This window comes from Lynx canadensis, chromosome E1 (genome assembly GCF_007474595.2).
Source record: "Lynx canadensis isolate LIC74 chromosome E1, mLynCan4.pri.v2, whole genome shotgun sequence".
Classification (NCBI taxonomy): domain Eukaryota; kingdom Metazoa; phylum Chordata; class Mammalia; order Carnivora; family Felidae; genus Lynx; species Lynx canadensis.
The window spans coordinates 36,408,379-36,422,132 of record NC_044316.2 but is presented as its reverse complement, the minus strand read 5'-3'; the positions used below and the strand labels follow the sequence as shown (position 1 = coordinate 36,422,132).

The following is a 13,754-nucleotide window of genomic DNA, read 5'->3' as shown; positions in this document are numbered from 1 at the left end:
CTCATGATCTCAGGGTCTTGAGTTCGAGCCCCATGTTGGGCGTAGAGATTACTTAAATAAATTAACATAAAAAGAACACATTTTGGTGGTTTCTTCAGGCATTTTTCTCTGAGGTTTTATACATATATATATATATATATATATATATATATATATATAGTACTTTTTTCACTTATAGTATATATCTTATTGCTTTACATCAAGAAATCTTCTATAGCATGATTAAATTATCTTCTTATCTTTTTTTTTTTTTTTAAGTTTGCCCTTCCAACAGAATGGATAAACAGAATAAACTGGAACAGGGAGAAACCTGAGACAGAGAACCAGAAAGCAGAATTTTGTAATGCTCTGAGTAAGACTTTATGAAGACTGAAGTTTAGCCAGTGGCAAAGGGAAAAGGGAGGACAGATTTAGGATGAAGAATCAATAGGCTTGTTGATGGATCAGGGACTAAAGACAAAGGAGTCAGGAATGACTCCCAGGATTCTGCCTTGGGGGTGTTAGGTCTAGGGAAATCAGAATTAGGTTTAGGGGTGAGCAGAATAGAAAATAGTGAGTTCAGCTCTGGACACTGCATCAGGATTTTTCTGACTACGAGTAACAGAACACCTAAAGGACATAGGCTTAAATAAACAGAAGTTTATTTTTCTTTTAAAACAAAAGGTCTGAAGACAGGTGATTCCAGGGTTGATACAGGGGCCCAACAATGGCATGAAGGACCTAGGCTCTTCCTGTATTTCTGCTCGAATACCTAAGAGCAGAGTTATGTCTTAAGGTGGCTATTGCATTTAATGTATGCCATCTCCCAAGCATAAGACTGTCCTGTAAGAGGCTATCAGAAGTCTGTCATGGCTTTCAAATCATGATTCATCCCTAGGCTAGTAGGGTTCTGTTGTCAAGGAAGAGTGGAGGGTGCCTGCTGGCTAGGCATCCAGAAGGGTCTGCCTCAGCCATGTGAGCTTTGAGATATCTAAGACACCCAAAAGGAGCTATCCAATATGCTGTCTGAAGCCTTGCGGAGAGATGCGCAGTGGAGCTGCAGAACTGTAGAGGAAGTCATGAAGCTGTGGACATGCGTGCAACTGCCTAAGAAGAATGTGGTGGGGAAAGAGGCAAGACTGAGGGGCAATGGTAAAGAGGGCAGGGCAGGAAAATGAGCCCAAGCAAAAACCTGGGGCAGTGGGAGGGGGAGACAGAGAGTATAAAAGCAAGGAAGAAGGAAAATCAGGAGAGACTATTACTATTAAGAGAGGGAGAGGATTTTTGGGTTTTGTTTTTAACTTTTGGAGGAAAAGGAAGCTATCAACAGCGTCAGATGCTGCAGAGAGAACAAATAAGACAAAGACTGAAAAGTGTCTTCTAGATGTGGCAATTAAAGAGTTACTGGCACTTTGGTGCTTTGGCAAGAGTAACTTGACAGAAGCAGAGGCAAGATTGTAGAGGAATGAGGAGTGACCAGAGAAGAGGAAACCAGAGTCTAGGCTTCTGTCTGCAAAAAAAGAGATACAGAACAGTAGGGAACCGCTGTGCAGGATGTAATGTTTTTCTTAACATTAGGAGATATTTGAACATATTTCTGTGATGAAGGAGACATGTAACAGAGGGGGGAGGAAAGCTAAATTTAAGAAAGAGAGGGTCTCTGGGGCGTAGTGATAACAGAGGAGGGAAGATAACCGTGTCACTGCTTCAGTCCTCAAACAGCGGGAGGAGGAGCGTGATCTCAAAAGATGACAGAGGGTCAGAGACATGTAAAGCCATGTAGACACATCTCAAAGGGGAGAGGTTGGGACAAGACTGAATGGGAAAAGTCTAGAAGTGTCAGCAAGGAGTTTGAAGAATGCCAACAGCACTACTGGAAAGTAAGCAAATTCTATTTAAGATGACTGTGAGCAAAACAGTGTCCTGCAGAATAGGTGTGTTTTACGAAGGCAGAGACGGAGCAAAATGGTTGAGGATGTAATGGAGTTTGATTCTAAAAAGACATGGATGCTAAGAAACACAGGGAAAAGGCTAGAAGAGAGGTCATCGGGGGAGGTGAGAGATGGTGGAGACAAGGATATGCAGAACTGAGTAGGCAGTATGATGACCAGAAGCAGAGGGCTGGTGATGGGTCACACCGATGGTGGAATGACTGGCACCCATGCTCCAGTAGAATGCCAGTGCATGGTCAGCAACCTGGTACCCTTTTACCACAGAACATTAGAGAGATACTACTATAGGAGACTGTACTCCCTAACACTCGGTAAAAAGAAAGCACCCTGGGGTGCCTGGGTGGCTTAGTCGGTTGAACATCCGACTTCGTCTCAGGTCATACTCTCGCGATTTGTGACATTGAGCCCCTCGTCTGGTTCTGCACTGACAGTGCAGAGCCTGCTTGAGATTCTCTCTCTCTCCCTGCCCCTCCCCAACTTGCGCGCGCGCGCCCCGTGTGTGTGTGTGTGTGTGTGTGTGTGTGTGTGTGTGCGCGCGCGCACTCTCAAAATAAATCAATAAACTAAAAAAAAAAGGCATCCTATCTTTGTTAAAGAATATGTGGGGCTAAAAAAAATTAAAAAAAAAAGAATATGTGGGGCTAGCTACCAAATATTAAATTTTCTAATAAAGAGGGTTTCTTGCTTTAAGGTTTAGCCAAGGACCTAAAAAATCAGTTTCTGGTTTTAACAGTCCCCCTCCCCCATTCATTCAACTCACATTATTTAGCTCACACCACTTGCCAGCGCCATGCTAGAGCTTTTTTTTTTTTTTTAATTAACATAAGACCATCCATGCCTTTAAGGAGTTTATAATCTCCAGAAATATGTATTCTGAATTCTGAGAAAATGAATTTGAAATGAAATTAAACGTATGTGTTAGAGCAGTGCTTCTCAAATGGGACTGTGCATACAAGTAACCTTGGATTTGTATTGGAATGCAGATTCCGATTCAATAGGTCTGATTCAGTGGAGCCCGAGAGTTTACATTTCTAACAAGTTTCCAGGTGATGCTGCTGTGGCTGGTCCACGAGCCACACCTGGAGTAATGAAGACTCGAGCAGAAAAGATTCCTTGCTTCACCATTTCTATTGACTCTGACCTATAAAGTCCTGAGAATCTTCCCTCTTTTCCTTGCTAACTCTCCTGTCCATGCATTTTTCTTAATAAAAAGGGGAGGGGGGGTAAGAAAACCTCACAAAGGGCTTTTTCTTCCAAGCGACTATTAGCTACACACACTGCTTTCGTGAACATGTCAAACATCTATCTCCTGTGATTAAATACTTCTGTGGAACCGCTTATATTTCACACAGAGCACCTAGATATTCAGTAAAAGAATAAGAGACTGGGAACAGCAATTAATTCTAGTTATGCCATATGGCAGTACAGAACACTGGCTGGAGCCTGAAAACTCCATTTCACAGGAGCCTTACTTATTCTGAATTTTAATCATTGTAGGATCAGCAAACATATGCCTACCAACCTGCTCCATTTACACAAAATTCTAAAGAATAATCACACTGCACACTCAAAAATGATTGGTTTTTCCCACATGGACTTAAAATTTCTCTCCTATTGGATTCTCAAAATAAAGTAGGTGCTGACAGCTCCAGCTTCATTTCCCTTTTAAATAAAATCTTCAAGCAATTCTTTTAATGAATAGAATCCCTGGCTTTTCATTTCATTATCAGCGCACCGTTTTGCACGGGTGAAATTATCTCTGGTTCTGGATTCCCCAGTGCTGGGGTTGGTTCAGGTGCTGGCTCCCCATGCCTGTGGACCCCCTCCATCATCCTGTCAGTGCTGGGACACCCACTCCACCATACTCTCTCCATTTCACCTCTCTCCAGAATGGAGACATTATCATTTTCAACACACACTCCACTCCCCTGTCCTCTTAGAGCTAAGATACTTTCATCTCCTGTACATCTAATAATTTCAAGATAAGGACAGAAAAATCAGTTCTTGTTCTGTGAACTTTTGTCTCCAGTGCTTGAGAGACTATCCTAATATCCCCCGAACATGTTTTAGTGATAACATTTACTGCACTAGGGCCAAAATGATTTTCTGCCACTTTCAATTCTAGTTCAATAAAAGAATAAGAGCTTTGTTTCTAACCTCTGTCATTTTTAATACCATAAAGTGATTTTAAAAATGTAAAATTGAGTTCCATTTCCTACTGGACCACCAATCTCATATTAGCTTTCCTTTTATCAAATTTATGAGAAAAGTCAGAAATTGCCTTTCCTTAAAAAAAAATCAAAATTTCAGGATCTCCTGGGCAGAATGCTTGAATTGAATTTTAGCACTCCATAATTGCTGGCCTAGAAGTTTTAAACAAGTATAAAAGTTAGCTACTTATGACAGAAATAACAAACTAGAGGATTATCCTTTACTTCACTTAGAAAAGCAAAAGTCATAATGCTATTCCTAGAAAATTACATCCTGAAAAATCCCAAATATGTTTATTACATTTCCAAACTGAGGAAGTCTGTGGTTTTCTGAAACCACAGTGAATTAAGTCCATGACTTCTGAATAATATTAATATAATAATTTTTATATTATATTATGAAAATTTTCTAATATGCATAAATATTAAAAGAACTCCATATATACCTACAGCCTAGACTCTATGACTCACATTTTGTTATATTTGCTTTGTCACATATCCATCCATCCATCCATCCATCCACTCATCCATCTTCTTTTGGATGGATTCCAAAATAAATTAGTATACATTAGACATTAGTATACTCCACCTAATCAATTCCATATGCATGTATAATTGACTAAACTTCAATATTTGTTACAATTCTTTAAACCAATAATCTTTGAAAGATGCCAATTCATTTTTTGTAATGGCTAAGTGAACTAAGCAACTAATTACAAATTCTAAATCCTAAATCCTAATCTTTTATTAATTCTATTACTTTGTGTAATTTCTTATATCTCAGTTCTTTCATCAACAAAGGCACAAGGGCACTTAATAGACATGGTAAAAGGTCTCAATTACCAAATTGCAAGATGGACCTTGTGGGTATGGCAGAATTCACAAATAAGAGAGACACTCCCCAGTATAACTTAGAGAAATAGCTAATGGAGATCATGCGGACATAAAGTTTTTGGTAAGTTATAATGAGAACCTCAACAAGGCTCACCAACTCAGGAGGGAGTTTGAGTTCGAGCGTTAAATAATAATGCATCTCATGTAAGCCACACTGTTTCTCCGATACAACAATCTGAAGCCGGACTTTTGAAGACTAGGTCACTCCAGGAACAAATTTGGCAACAAAGTACTGGCATCAAAATGGAGTTTTCTTGGGTTTGCAAAGCTGTGGTATTACTGATTTGTAAACTCCCTAATAATGGACTACAGTAAAAGTTGCCACAGGGAGAGCTGCGCCTTCCTTTATGAGCTGTTTGTTCCCCTACACTGGTCTTCCTTTTTTTTTTCTTTCAGAGGATTGGCCCTGGAAGGGGCATCCTTTGAAGCCTGAAGAATCAAAGCTATTGCAAAGCACTGCTGAGAGTTTTGAAAGAAATATGAAGAAACTACATTGGACCTGGGGCGATAGGCTGAGATCTTCCCAAACGGGTCAGCAGTAGGTCTGTAAAATATTCCCATTGCCAAGGAGGCGGTGACATCTTGTGTAAATCAAAAACTAAAACCCTAAGAAATCTCATTTCCATTTTAAATGCATGGGGGTTAAATATGGATATCTAGCACTGGAGAAGTTCCTGTGGGATTGATTTTTTCCCCCGTCTTCTCTGAGCCCTTTCCTGAGCGTGATAAGTAGGACCGCATTTCATTACCAACCCTGCTAGCACTGCACTTTGGGGAGACTAGATGAGTGTACACAGTGGGGGAGAAGATCCGGCTTCCAAAGAAGATATGATTCACGTGGTGTGATGATAAAAACCCACTTTAGGCCCAACTCATTTTCAGCAGAATTGTGAAATAAAATAAAATCCCAAGGAAATGAAATTTCCTGCATCATTTTCCAAATTAAAAAAAAAATCATAGCGACATTATAAAGGAAAATCAAATAGAGGTTTCAAACTTTGGTTGGTAATGTGTGCAGTTTTGTAACACTTGGAAAAAAAAAAAAAAAATTCCAAACAATGTGATGAGAGAGGCAACTTCGAAAGACAACATAAGATCGGTGTTAGGGGAATCTTCAATTGAATGAGTCAGCGTTAGAAAAATAACATCCGAACAAAGAGTTTGGCTTCTGACAGCTGACCCAGTGCTCTTGTATTTCTCTCCCCTTTGCTCTACTTTCACAAAGTGGATACAGAGTGGGTCTATATCTGAAATAAGAGAAAACAAGCAAATTAGAGAAAACCACAATCCGGAAGGCCCCACAACCACAAGGTCCCTGGAAATCCACAAATAGATGAACGCAGAGAGGCATTTTTTCATTGGCTTTCTATAAGCCGAGGAAATAGTGCAGGGCTGGGATAAAAGACTAGCTCTAGATAAAATGAGACTTAAAATCAAGGGAAGATGAAGACAGTGATTTTATACAAATGATCTTTTCACACAATGTATGAATTAAGAGCCTCCATTTAGAGACAAATATACAAGCTTCCTGTATTAAAAAAACACACAGGATTTTCTGAGACCTTTCAAGACAAATCCATATTAAGTAGATAATAGGAATGTGCCCAAGCGATAATGATAGCTGTAATTCCATCAGGAATAAAGCAAATTTCAGCGACCTCACTGTATGGCTAAGGAGTAGTGCTCAGCTTATTACTCTAATGAGTTAGTCCAATCTAAAGGGTGCAAGTTCAGTTACTTGCCTGCCTCCTAGGTCACATTTCAAAATTCCTTTCGCAATAGAACATGTTATTCTGTTTAAAGAGAGCAGTACTCGGAATTTTTATTAAAACTTTTGGAAGGAACAAATTTATTCATCCATGCTTTTGAAAAAACCCACCTATTACTTAGCATGAAAAAATACTAAAATATTATTACATATCAGAGTTACTTATATAAAAATACTTATTTTATAGGATGCCCAAAGAGAGAAGTTTCTGCTCACTACTATCACAATAGCCCAGTGTAAAAGAAACAAAAAATGGATCAATTTAATCTTGGAGCTGGTACCAAACCCAAGATATCCTCACAAGTGAAAGAATACATAGGATTATCATCATCATAACATCAAAAGGCAAGTTATACACTTCAAGGCTGCTTGGGAAGAGCAGAAGGCTTGCTAGGAAAGAACACATACTGAGATGATTTTCCCTTCCAGGTTAAGCCAAGAGACCAGAAGTGGGTAATGTTATATCAGTCTCACCTGCAGAGCATTTCAGACTCAAAGAACAATAAATATAACCCCTCACTGCCACATAAGTATATTCCCCCAAATCTTTTAACACAGTCGTGAAATCTCAACATACACTCACTGAATAACAGAACACTAGTATACAGGAATTTGGCATATAAACGATCAGTTGAGAGCCCTGAAGTTTTGGCGGGGTTTTGTTTCTTTCTTAGTTTAAGGCTGGGAGGCAGGGATGGGACTAGAAAAGGAAAAAATAAATTATCAACCTTCGAGATGTGGTCAAATTATTGCTATGACTTTTGAACCTTTTTTAGAGCTATTGAAACTTAGATGGATGGTATAATTATTTCCTACTCTTTCTTTTCTCTGAGTTGGCACTGAAACTCCAGTGTAAGTAGCAAAATGAAACATCAGAAAGATGTTGTGAGCAAATACCTAAACTTGCAAGCAACACAAATGTATTAATTAATATAACAGCACATTACACCTTAGTTCTCTTTAAGCATGCTTCATTTGAATGTGTTTTCTTTTGGGGTGTTTAAGCTCATTAACCAGCACTTAAGAAGAGTGAAACCCTCTATGTGATTAATGGTAATAGTATTTACGGTACACTATTTTGAAACTTTTAACTCCCAAGAGTTGTATCAGACTAACTTTTTGTCTCTCCTCCTATAAAGCAAAGGCCATCCGATGATAATCTTAAGCTAAATCCTACTTTATAGTTAAATCCACGGTAAACCGAAAAGAAACACTTGAAGTTCTCAAGGAAACTGGAATTGTTATTATGATATTCATATTAATGTATCATGTTTCATGCAGAGCCGGACTAGCCACCCACAATGAAACATGTTCAAGATACTCTTCCAGCCTATGCATTAAATGTCCTGGGTTTTGTGGCTTTTTTGCCGTAATCCTGTTACAGAAAGTTATTTCTTGATTTCTCTCCATTTCAATATGCTATAAATCTACCTGTCTCTTTTTGGAACTCCTTTAAGTTTCACAGAAGGAAACAATACTCCAAGTTTGTTTCCATTGGCTCCGGCCTTCACTTCCAACAGTGAGCATAAATGGTTGTTCCAAAACAGGCCATCAAGAGAGAATATGTATGTCCCTACCTTAGTAATAAAAATATTCTATTTTCTTCATTCCTTCCCCCACTCTCAATGTATCCTTGCTGTCAGATGGCCTCCCCTGAATGAAACTTTTAAGAAATGCTCGACTGTTTCGGCAAATGCATGAGACTGCCATCCAGCTTCTACGTGCAGATCGTCTGCTTCATTCCAGGTGTCCCACATCTGGCGCGGATCCTGCAGTGACCAGCGTAATAAAACAGGAGGAGCCTGTGCCTGGCTTTCATCCTAATCATACTCTAAAGAGCTCAGTGAAAACTTGGACTCAGAATGTGAAAGCTGTTAGATTTTAGGGAGAAGGTTTAAATGAGGCAGTTGGAAGAAGAGCAATGAATATCACAGCTCAGGACATGGAATACCACACAAGGGCTCCACTTCTTTGAAAGCACCCATTTTTTCATTTTGTCTTACGTGGCATACATGATCCTTCATTGGTAATACATGTAAGCCAAAAAAACTAGTATGCAGATGGAGATACAGAGACGATTTTTGTTTGTTTTTTAAAATATTTTTTAAATGTTTATTTATTTTTGAGAGAGAGAGAGAGAGAGAGAGACCGAGTGTGAGCAGGGGAGGGGCAGAGAGAGAGAGGGAGACACAGAATCCAAAGCAGGCTCCAGGCTCTGAGCTGTCAGCACAAAACCTGGTGCAGGGCTCAAACCCACGAACTGCAAGATCACGACCCGAGCTGAAGTCAGACGCTTAACTGACTGAGCCACTCAGGCATGCCTTGTTTGTCTGTTTTTAAGTCTGTGAGGAAAGAGAATGGCTAAGCCACCGGTTCTGGAAAACAGATGAGCACTTGGAGGACACCCACGACTCTGGACACAGCTATCATTTCCTGGGGTCAGTCGGGCTAGACAACAGAAAGGTAGCAAATGGCACGTTTTATAATGTGACAGCTGTGACAGCTGTGACAGACACTGGGACTTACAGTAATTCCATAGTCATGGCAAACACCACTGAATTCTCAGTCACCCTAAAAATTAGGGCCAACCCTCTAAAGTTTACCAAGAATCAGAGGCAGTGCTCTTTTCACTCCTCTCTACCCTTCTCGTTCTCACGCAGCTCAACTTGAGGAAAGAATTAGAGAAACCGAACCAAGAAAATAACAATAGAATGGAAAGGTGTGTGTGTGTGTGTGTGTGTGTGTGTGTGTGTGTGAAATATATGTGTGTGTGTATGTATACATACAGTATTTATATCCATCTAGTGGCTTTCTCAGATTACCTTGAGATTTTTTTACCCACCTTCAAGCCCTGAAGTGTCAGATCATAGTTTTAGATAGGTTCCTACCCCTCAAAATGTACCAAACCCTAAAATATAATTGGCTTAATATGATTAAAGATACAATGTTAGAAGCAACTTTCAGTGATTCTTTCCATGTTACATGTCAACTTACCATATACATTTAACTCTCAAGTTTTGTGATTTCCAAATTTCTTTTCACACCTGGCTTTTTGTCATGAGATACAGTACCACACAACAAGAGTAAATGTAGCTGGTATTGTACAAGCTTTCGGTATCCGTACAAATAGTGTATGATGGGGACCAGCCGTCAATAGGACTGTAGAAGCAATATGGCTGAAGAAGAGTGTTCAGTAAAACAAGGGTTACATTAAGGGGATGATGATTGAATGGGTGGATGTAAGGCAATTTCAAACAGCTTGCCAAAGGAAAGCCTCATTTTTCCATTTTCTGGTACAATATCTAATTTCTGGCTCCTCATTTCCTCCATGATCTGATAATTATGAAATTCTAAATAAAGTGTCATCTTTCTTGCAACAAATCAATGAACAGAAAGCTCCCATCAGATGTTTCCTAAAGCTCCTGCTGATTGTTTCCTGAACGTCTATCCCACAAACCGCACAGCAAGCTCTTGGAGAACAAGGAACCCTCTCGACCCCGTACCAAAGACAGCTTCTGTGAGTGTGCATGGGTGTGTGTGTATGTGTGTGCATTTAAAAAGAAGACTAAGAAGTAATAAGCAATTGATAATAACGAGTGACCACAAAATCACCTTTTACTACCAATTTCAGATTGAAGTTTAGCCCTTTCCAAACGCTGTGGTACAAATATGGAAAAGGAAAATTCCTCCTCGTTGTATATTTGTCCATATAGATACAGTAACACTCATTTTTTTTTGCATTCCTTATCACAAATTTATACCAATAGCACCATCAATACACAATTATGTTCTGGGCATCCGTCTCCCTATAATACAATTTGAAGTAATGCCACCTCCATTCCTTATGCAAAGCTTATAATACTCCTGTAAATACAAAGGTCAACTTGTGAAAATTAAAAAAAAAATTCTATGGGTTACTAACTAAACCTTCAGATACACAGGTAAGCCTAAACTTATCTACTAATAAAGTAACATTATGGAGAAACTTGTTTTAAACACTCTTCCAGCCTACCAAAAATTACAGATATTCTCACTTTTGCAAAAAGCTCCCATCTTCTGCATTCTGTTTGTTTCAATTATTCAGGGCAACCCAGGCTGATAATTACACAGTCCCCAGTTGCTGAGTAAAAGTGATGCTTAATTAGCCAGCAGGAAAGATCGATTAAGATCCAGCAGGGCATCTTGTGAGGTTCTCTCACATTTCTGGAGGGAATAGATTCTGGCTGTGCCCTTCCAAAGGATAAAATTCCCTGCTTCTAAGGAGTTTCAGTGAGCTTTAAAAGTAGATGCTAAGATCAGTCAGGCACACAAATTAAATCCCAGTCATAACCCTACAGATGTTCTCCCTTTTCTAAGAGTACTTAGTTCAAACATTCTGAACCGTATTGCCATTGGGTTGAGAAAAGCTTAAAATAACATTCAACTTATCCCCCAAATCTCTTTCAGTTACCACATTTCAAGCAAAAGATGGCCAGGAAATACACTGTAAAAGAAAAATTTTATTCTTTCTCCCCCAAGCAAATGTATGTATGTATCTGTCAGATGCTCACATTCTAAAAGGCACAAATTAGGTCAGGACCTCTCATTTTAAAAAGTCAATGACCGGGGCGCCTGGGTGGCGCAGTCGGTTAAGCGTCCGACTTCAGCCAGGTCACGATCTCGCGGTCCGTGAGTTCGAGCCCCGCGTCGGGCTCTGGGCTGATGGCTCGGAGCCTGGAGCCTGTTTCCGATTCTGTGTCTCCCTCTCTCTCTGCCCCTCCCCCGTTCATGCTCTGTCTCTCTCTGTCCCAAAAATAAATAAACGTTGAAAAAAAAATTTTTTTTAAAAGTCAATGACCATGATACTCTAAACCAGTCTGAGACTAAAACATTCCAATACGGCCAAAGAGTCAACTGGTAAGTCTGGTTTAAGTTTTCTATTAAGGAAGGAGATGTGGAAGTAAAATCAGAACCAAAAATCACAACAAAAATTATGTCATACCGCCTAACATCTTCCCTTTAGTAACTTGGACAGGCATAAATGTTTAGTTTTTCACACATTTGGCCAAAGTATTCAATAAAGATGAACACAACAGTCTACAGCTAAAGGCAGATTCTTTATCTTAAGGTACATAATTATAAAAATATTTTTATTTTGGTATACTAACTACACTAATCATGCCTGCCTACCTCCAATTCAATTCAGTAAATATTTAGTAAGCCTCTATCAAGTATAAAGAACTATGATAAGTACATCTTACCTCTTTAATGTATAAGTAGATTTTAGTGGTTATAAATTGTGTAAAAGCTGACAAAGAAAAATGGAACCAGTTTATACAAACCTAGTTTTGATTTGCTGGAAGCCCCTTAGTATATGGTCTCTGTGGTCCCTTGCAGTAGCACTGAGGTTCTCATTCCGCAAACCTTCAGCCAAGAACTCCTCAGCATCTAAAAGAAATGGAAAGTTGATCAACAGAAAAGAATAAGTAATAAGGGAGAATAGGAAAGTCTGAAGGATTAAGAAATGGGTATTCTTTTCTCTTTAAAAACTTTAAAGTTGCAAAGCAATGTGAGTGCACTTACTACCACCGAACCATACACTTAGTAATGGTTCAAACAGTACATTTTATGTTATGTAAATTTTACCTGGATAGAAAATAAATAAAACTTTATATGCCTATAAGTGATGCCTTCTGATAATCCAAGACCTTGCTATAAAGTTGGAATGCTAACACATATGTTAATCACAAAAAATAACTATTTTCTAAGAAACATGTAAATATTAATTGTCTCTGATAGCAGAGGATGGACGGTCAATTTCATAAACCTATAAATATCATAAACCAGTAATAGAAGGTCATAGGCCAACAGAAATGAGAAAGAAATACCAATAAATACAGCTGAAATAAAAAATAGAGTGGAACTACAAAATCAGGAACAAAAGGACAGGCATTCAAAGAAGAAAAATTGATTAGCAAAAGCATTATCAATGAAAATGACAATCTAACCAAGTGAAGGAACTCACATGGAAAGAAAAATGTGTCCAAGAGAAGGAAACTGCAATTAATGTGAACATACATTATAAAATAGGGACATGATAGGGACGCCTGGGTGGCTCAGTCAGTTCAGCATTGACTTCGGCTCAGGTCATGATCTCATAGTTCGTGAGTTCTAGCCCCGCATTGGGCTCTGTGCTGACAGCTGAGAGCCTGGAGCCTGCTTTGGATTCTGTGTCTCCCTCTGTCTCAACTTGCACTCTGTCTCTCGCTCTCGAGAATAAACATTAACTAAATTAAATAAACAAAATCAAATAAGGACATAATAGAAATATATAGCATGAAACAAATCATGTTATGCTGAAAGAAATGGTGGGGGGGGGGGGCATCTAGATATCTTCAAAGATAAAATACATTGATAATGATTACAATTGTCAGAAATACTAGCTACATACTTAGTATGCAGAAAAGGGTTATTACCCCCAACATATATATAAATAACACAGTCAAAATTTCCCACATTAAAAAACAGTGCCTGCAATATAAAACTGTGTCATATACACTATAAAAATAATGTTATGAATTTATACAGTTGGGTTACATAAGCATGCTTAAAAATTTGTTTTACATTCACACCATTCAACAACACCAAAGCAAAACAAACCAATCTTAGATAGCCCTCACCAGTACTTTTGATGAGGTATAAAGTTCTGGAAATTAAAAGTTTCACAGTGGACCGCCACCAACTTCCAGGGTTTGCACCACATCTATTGCATGTGTCATTTATGGGTTCTTTTAAAGTTCTCTGAAGGCTAAAGAATGAGGAAATGGGAAGTTGAATTAAAAGATAAAAATAAATGCTACTAGGGGCGCCTGGGTGGCGCAGTCGGTTGGGCGTCCGACTTCAGCCAGGTCACGATCTCGCAGTCCGTGAGTTCGAGCCCCGCGTCAGGCTCTGGGCTGATGGCTCAGAGCC

The 13,754-nt window shown here is 39.0% G+C and overlaps 1 protein-coding gene across 3 annotated transcripts in view; it reads right to left on the bottom strand.

Annotated features, from left to right (window-relative positions):
• SKAP1 (src kinase associated phosphoprotein 1) overlaps window positions 1-13,754 on the bottom strand; it is a 287,749-nt gene that overhangs the window by 244,368 nt on the left and 29,627 nt on the right. For all 3 annotated transcript variants that reach the window (XM_030296974.1, XM_030296975.1, XM_030296976.1), the window contains exon 2: window positions 12,125-12,230. In XM_030296974.1, coding sequence (XP_030152834.1) covers window positions 12,125-12,230 — 106 coding nt within the window. The remainder of the gene's footprint in view (window positions 1-12,124; window positions 12,231-13,754) is intronic.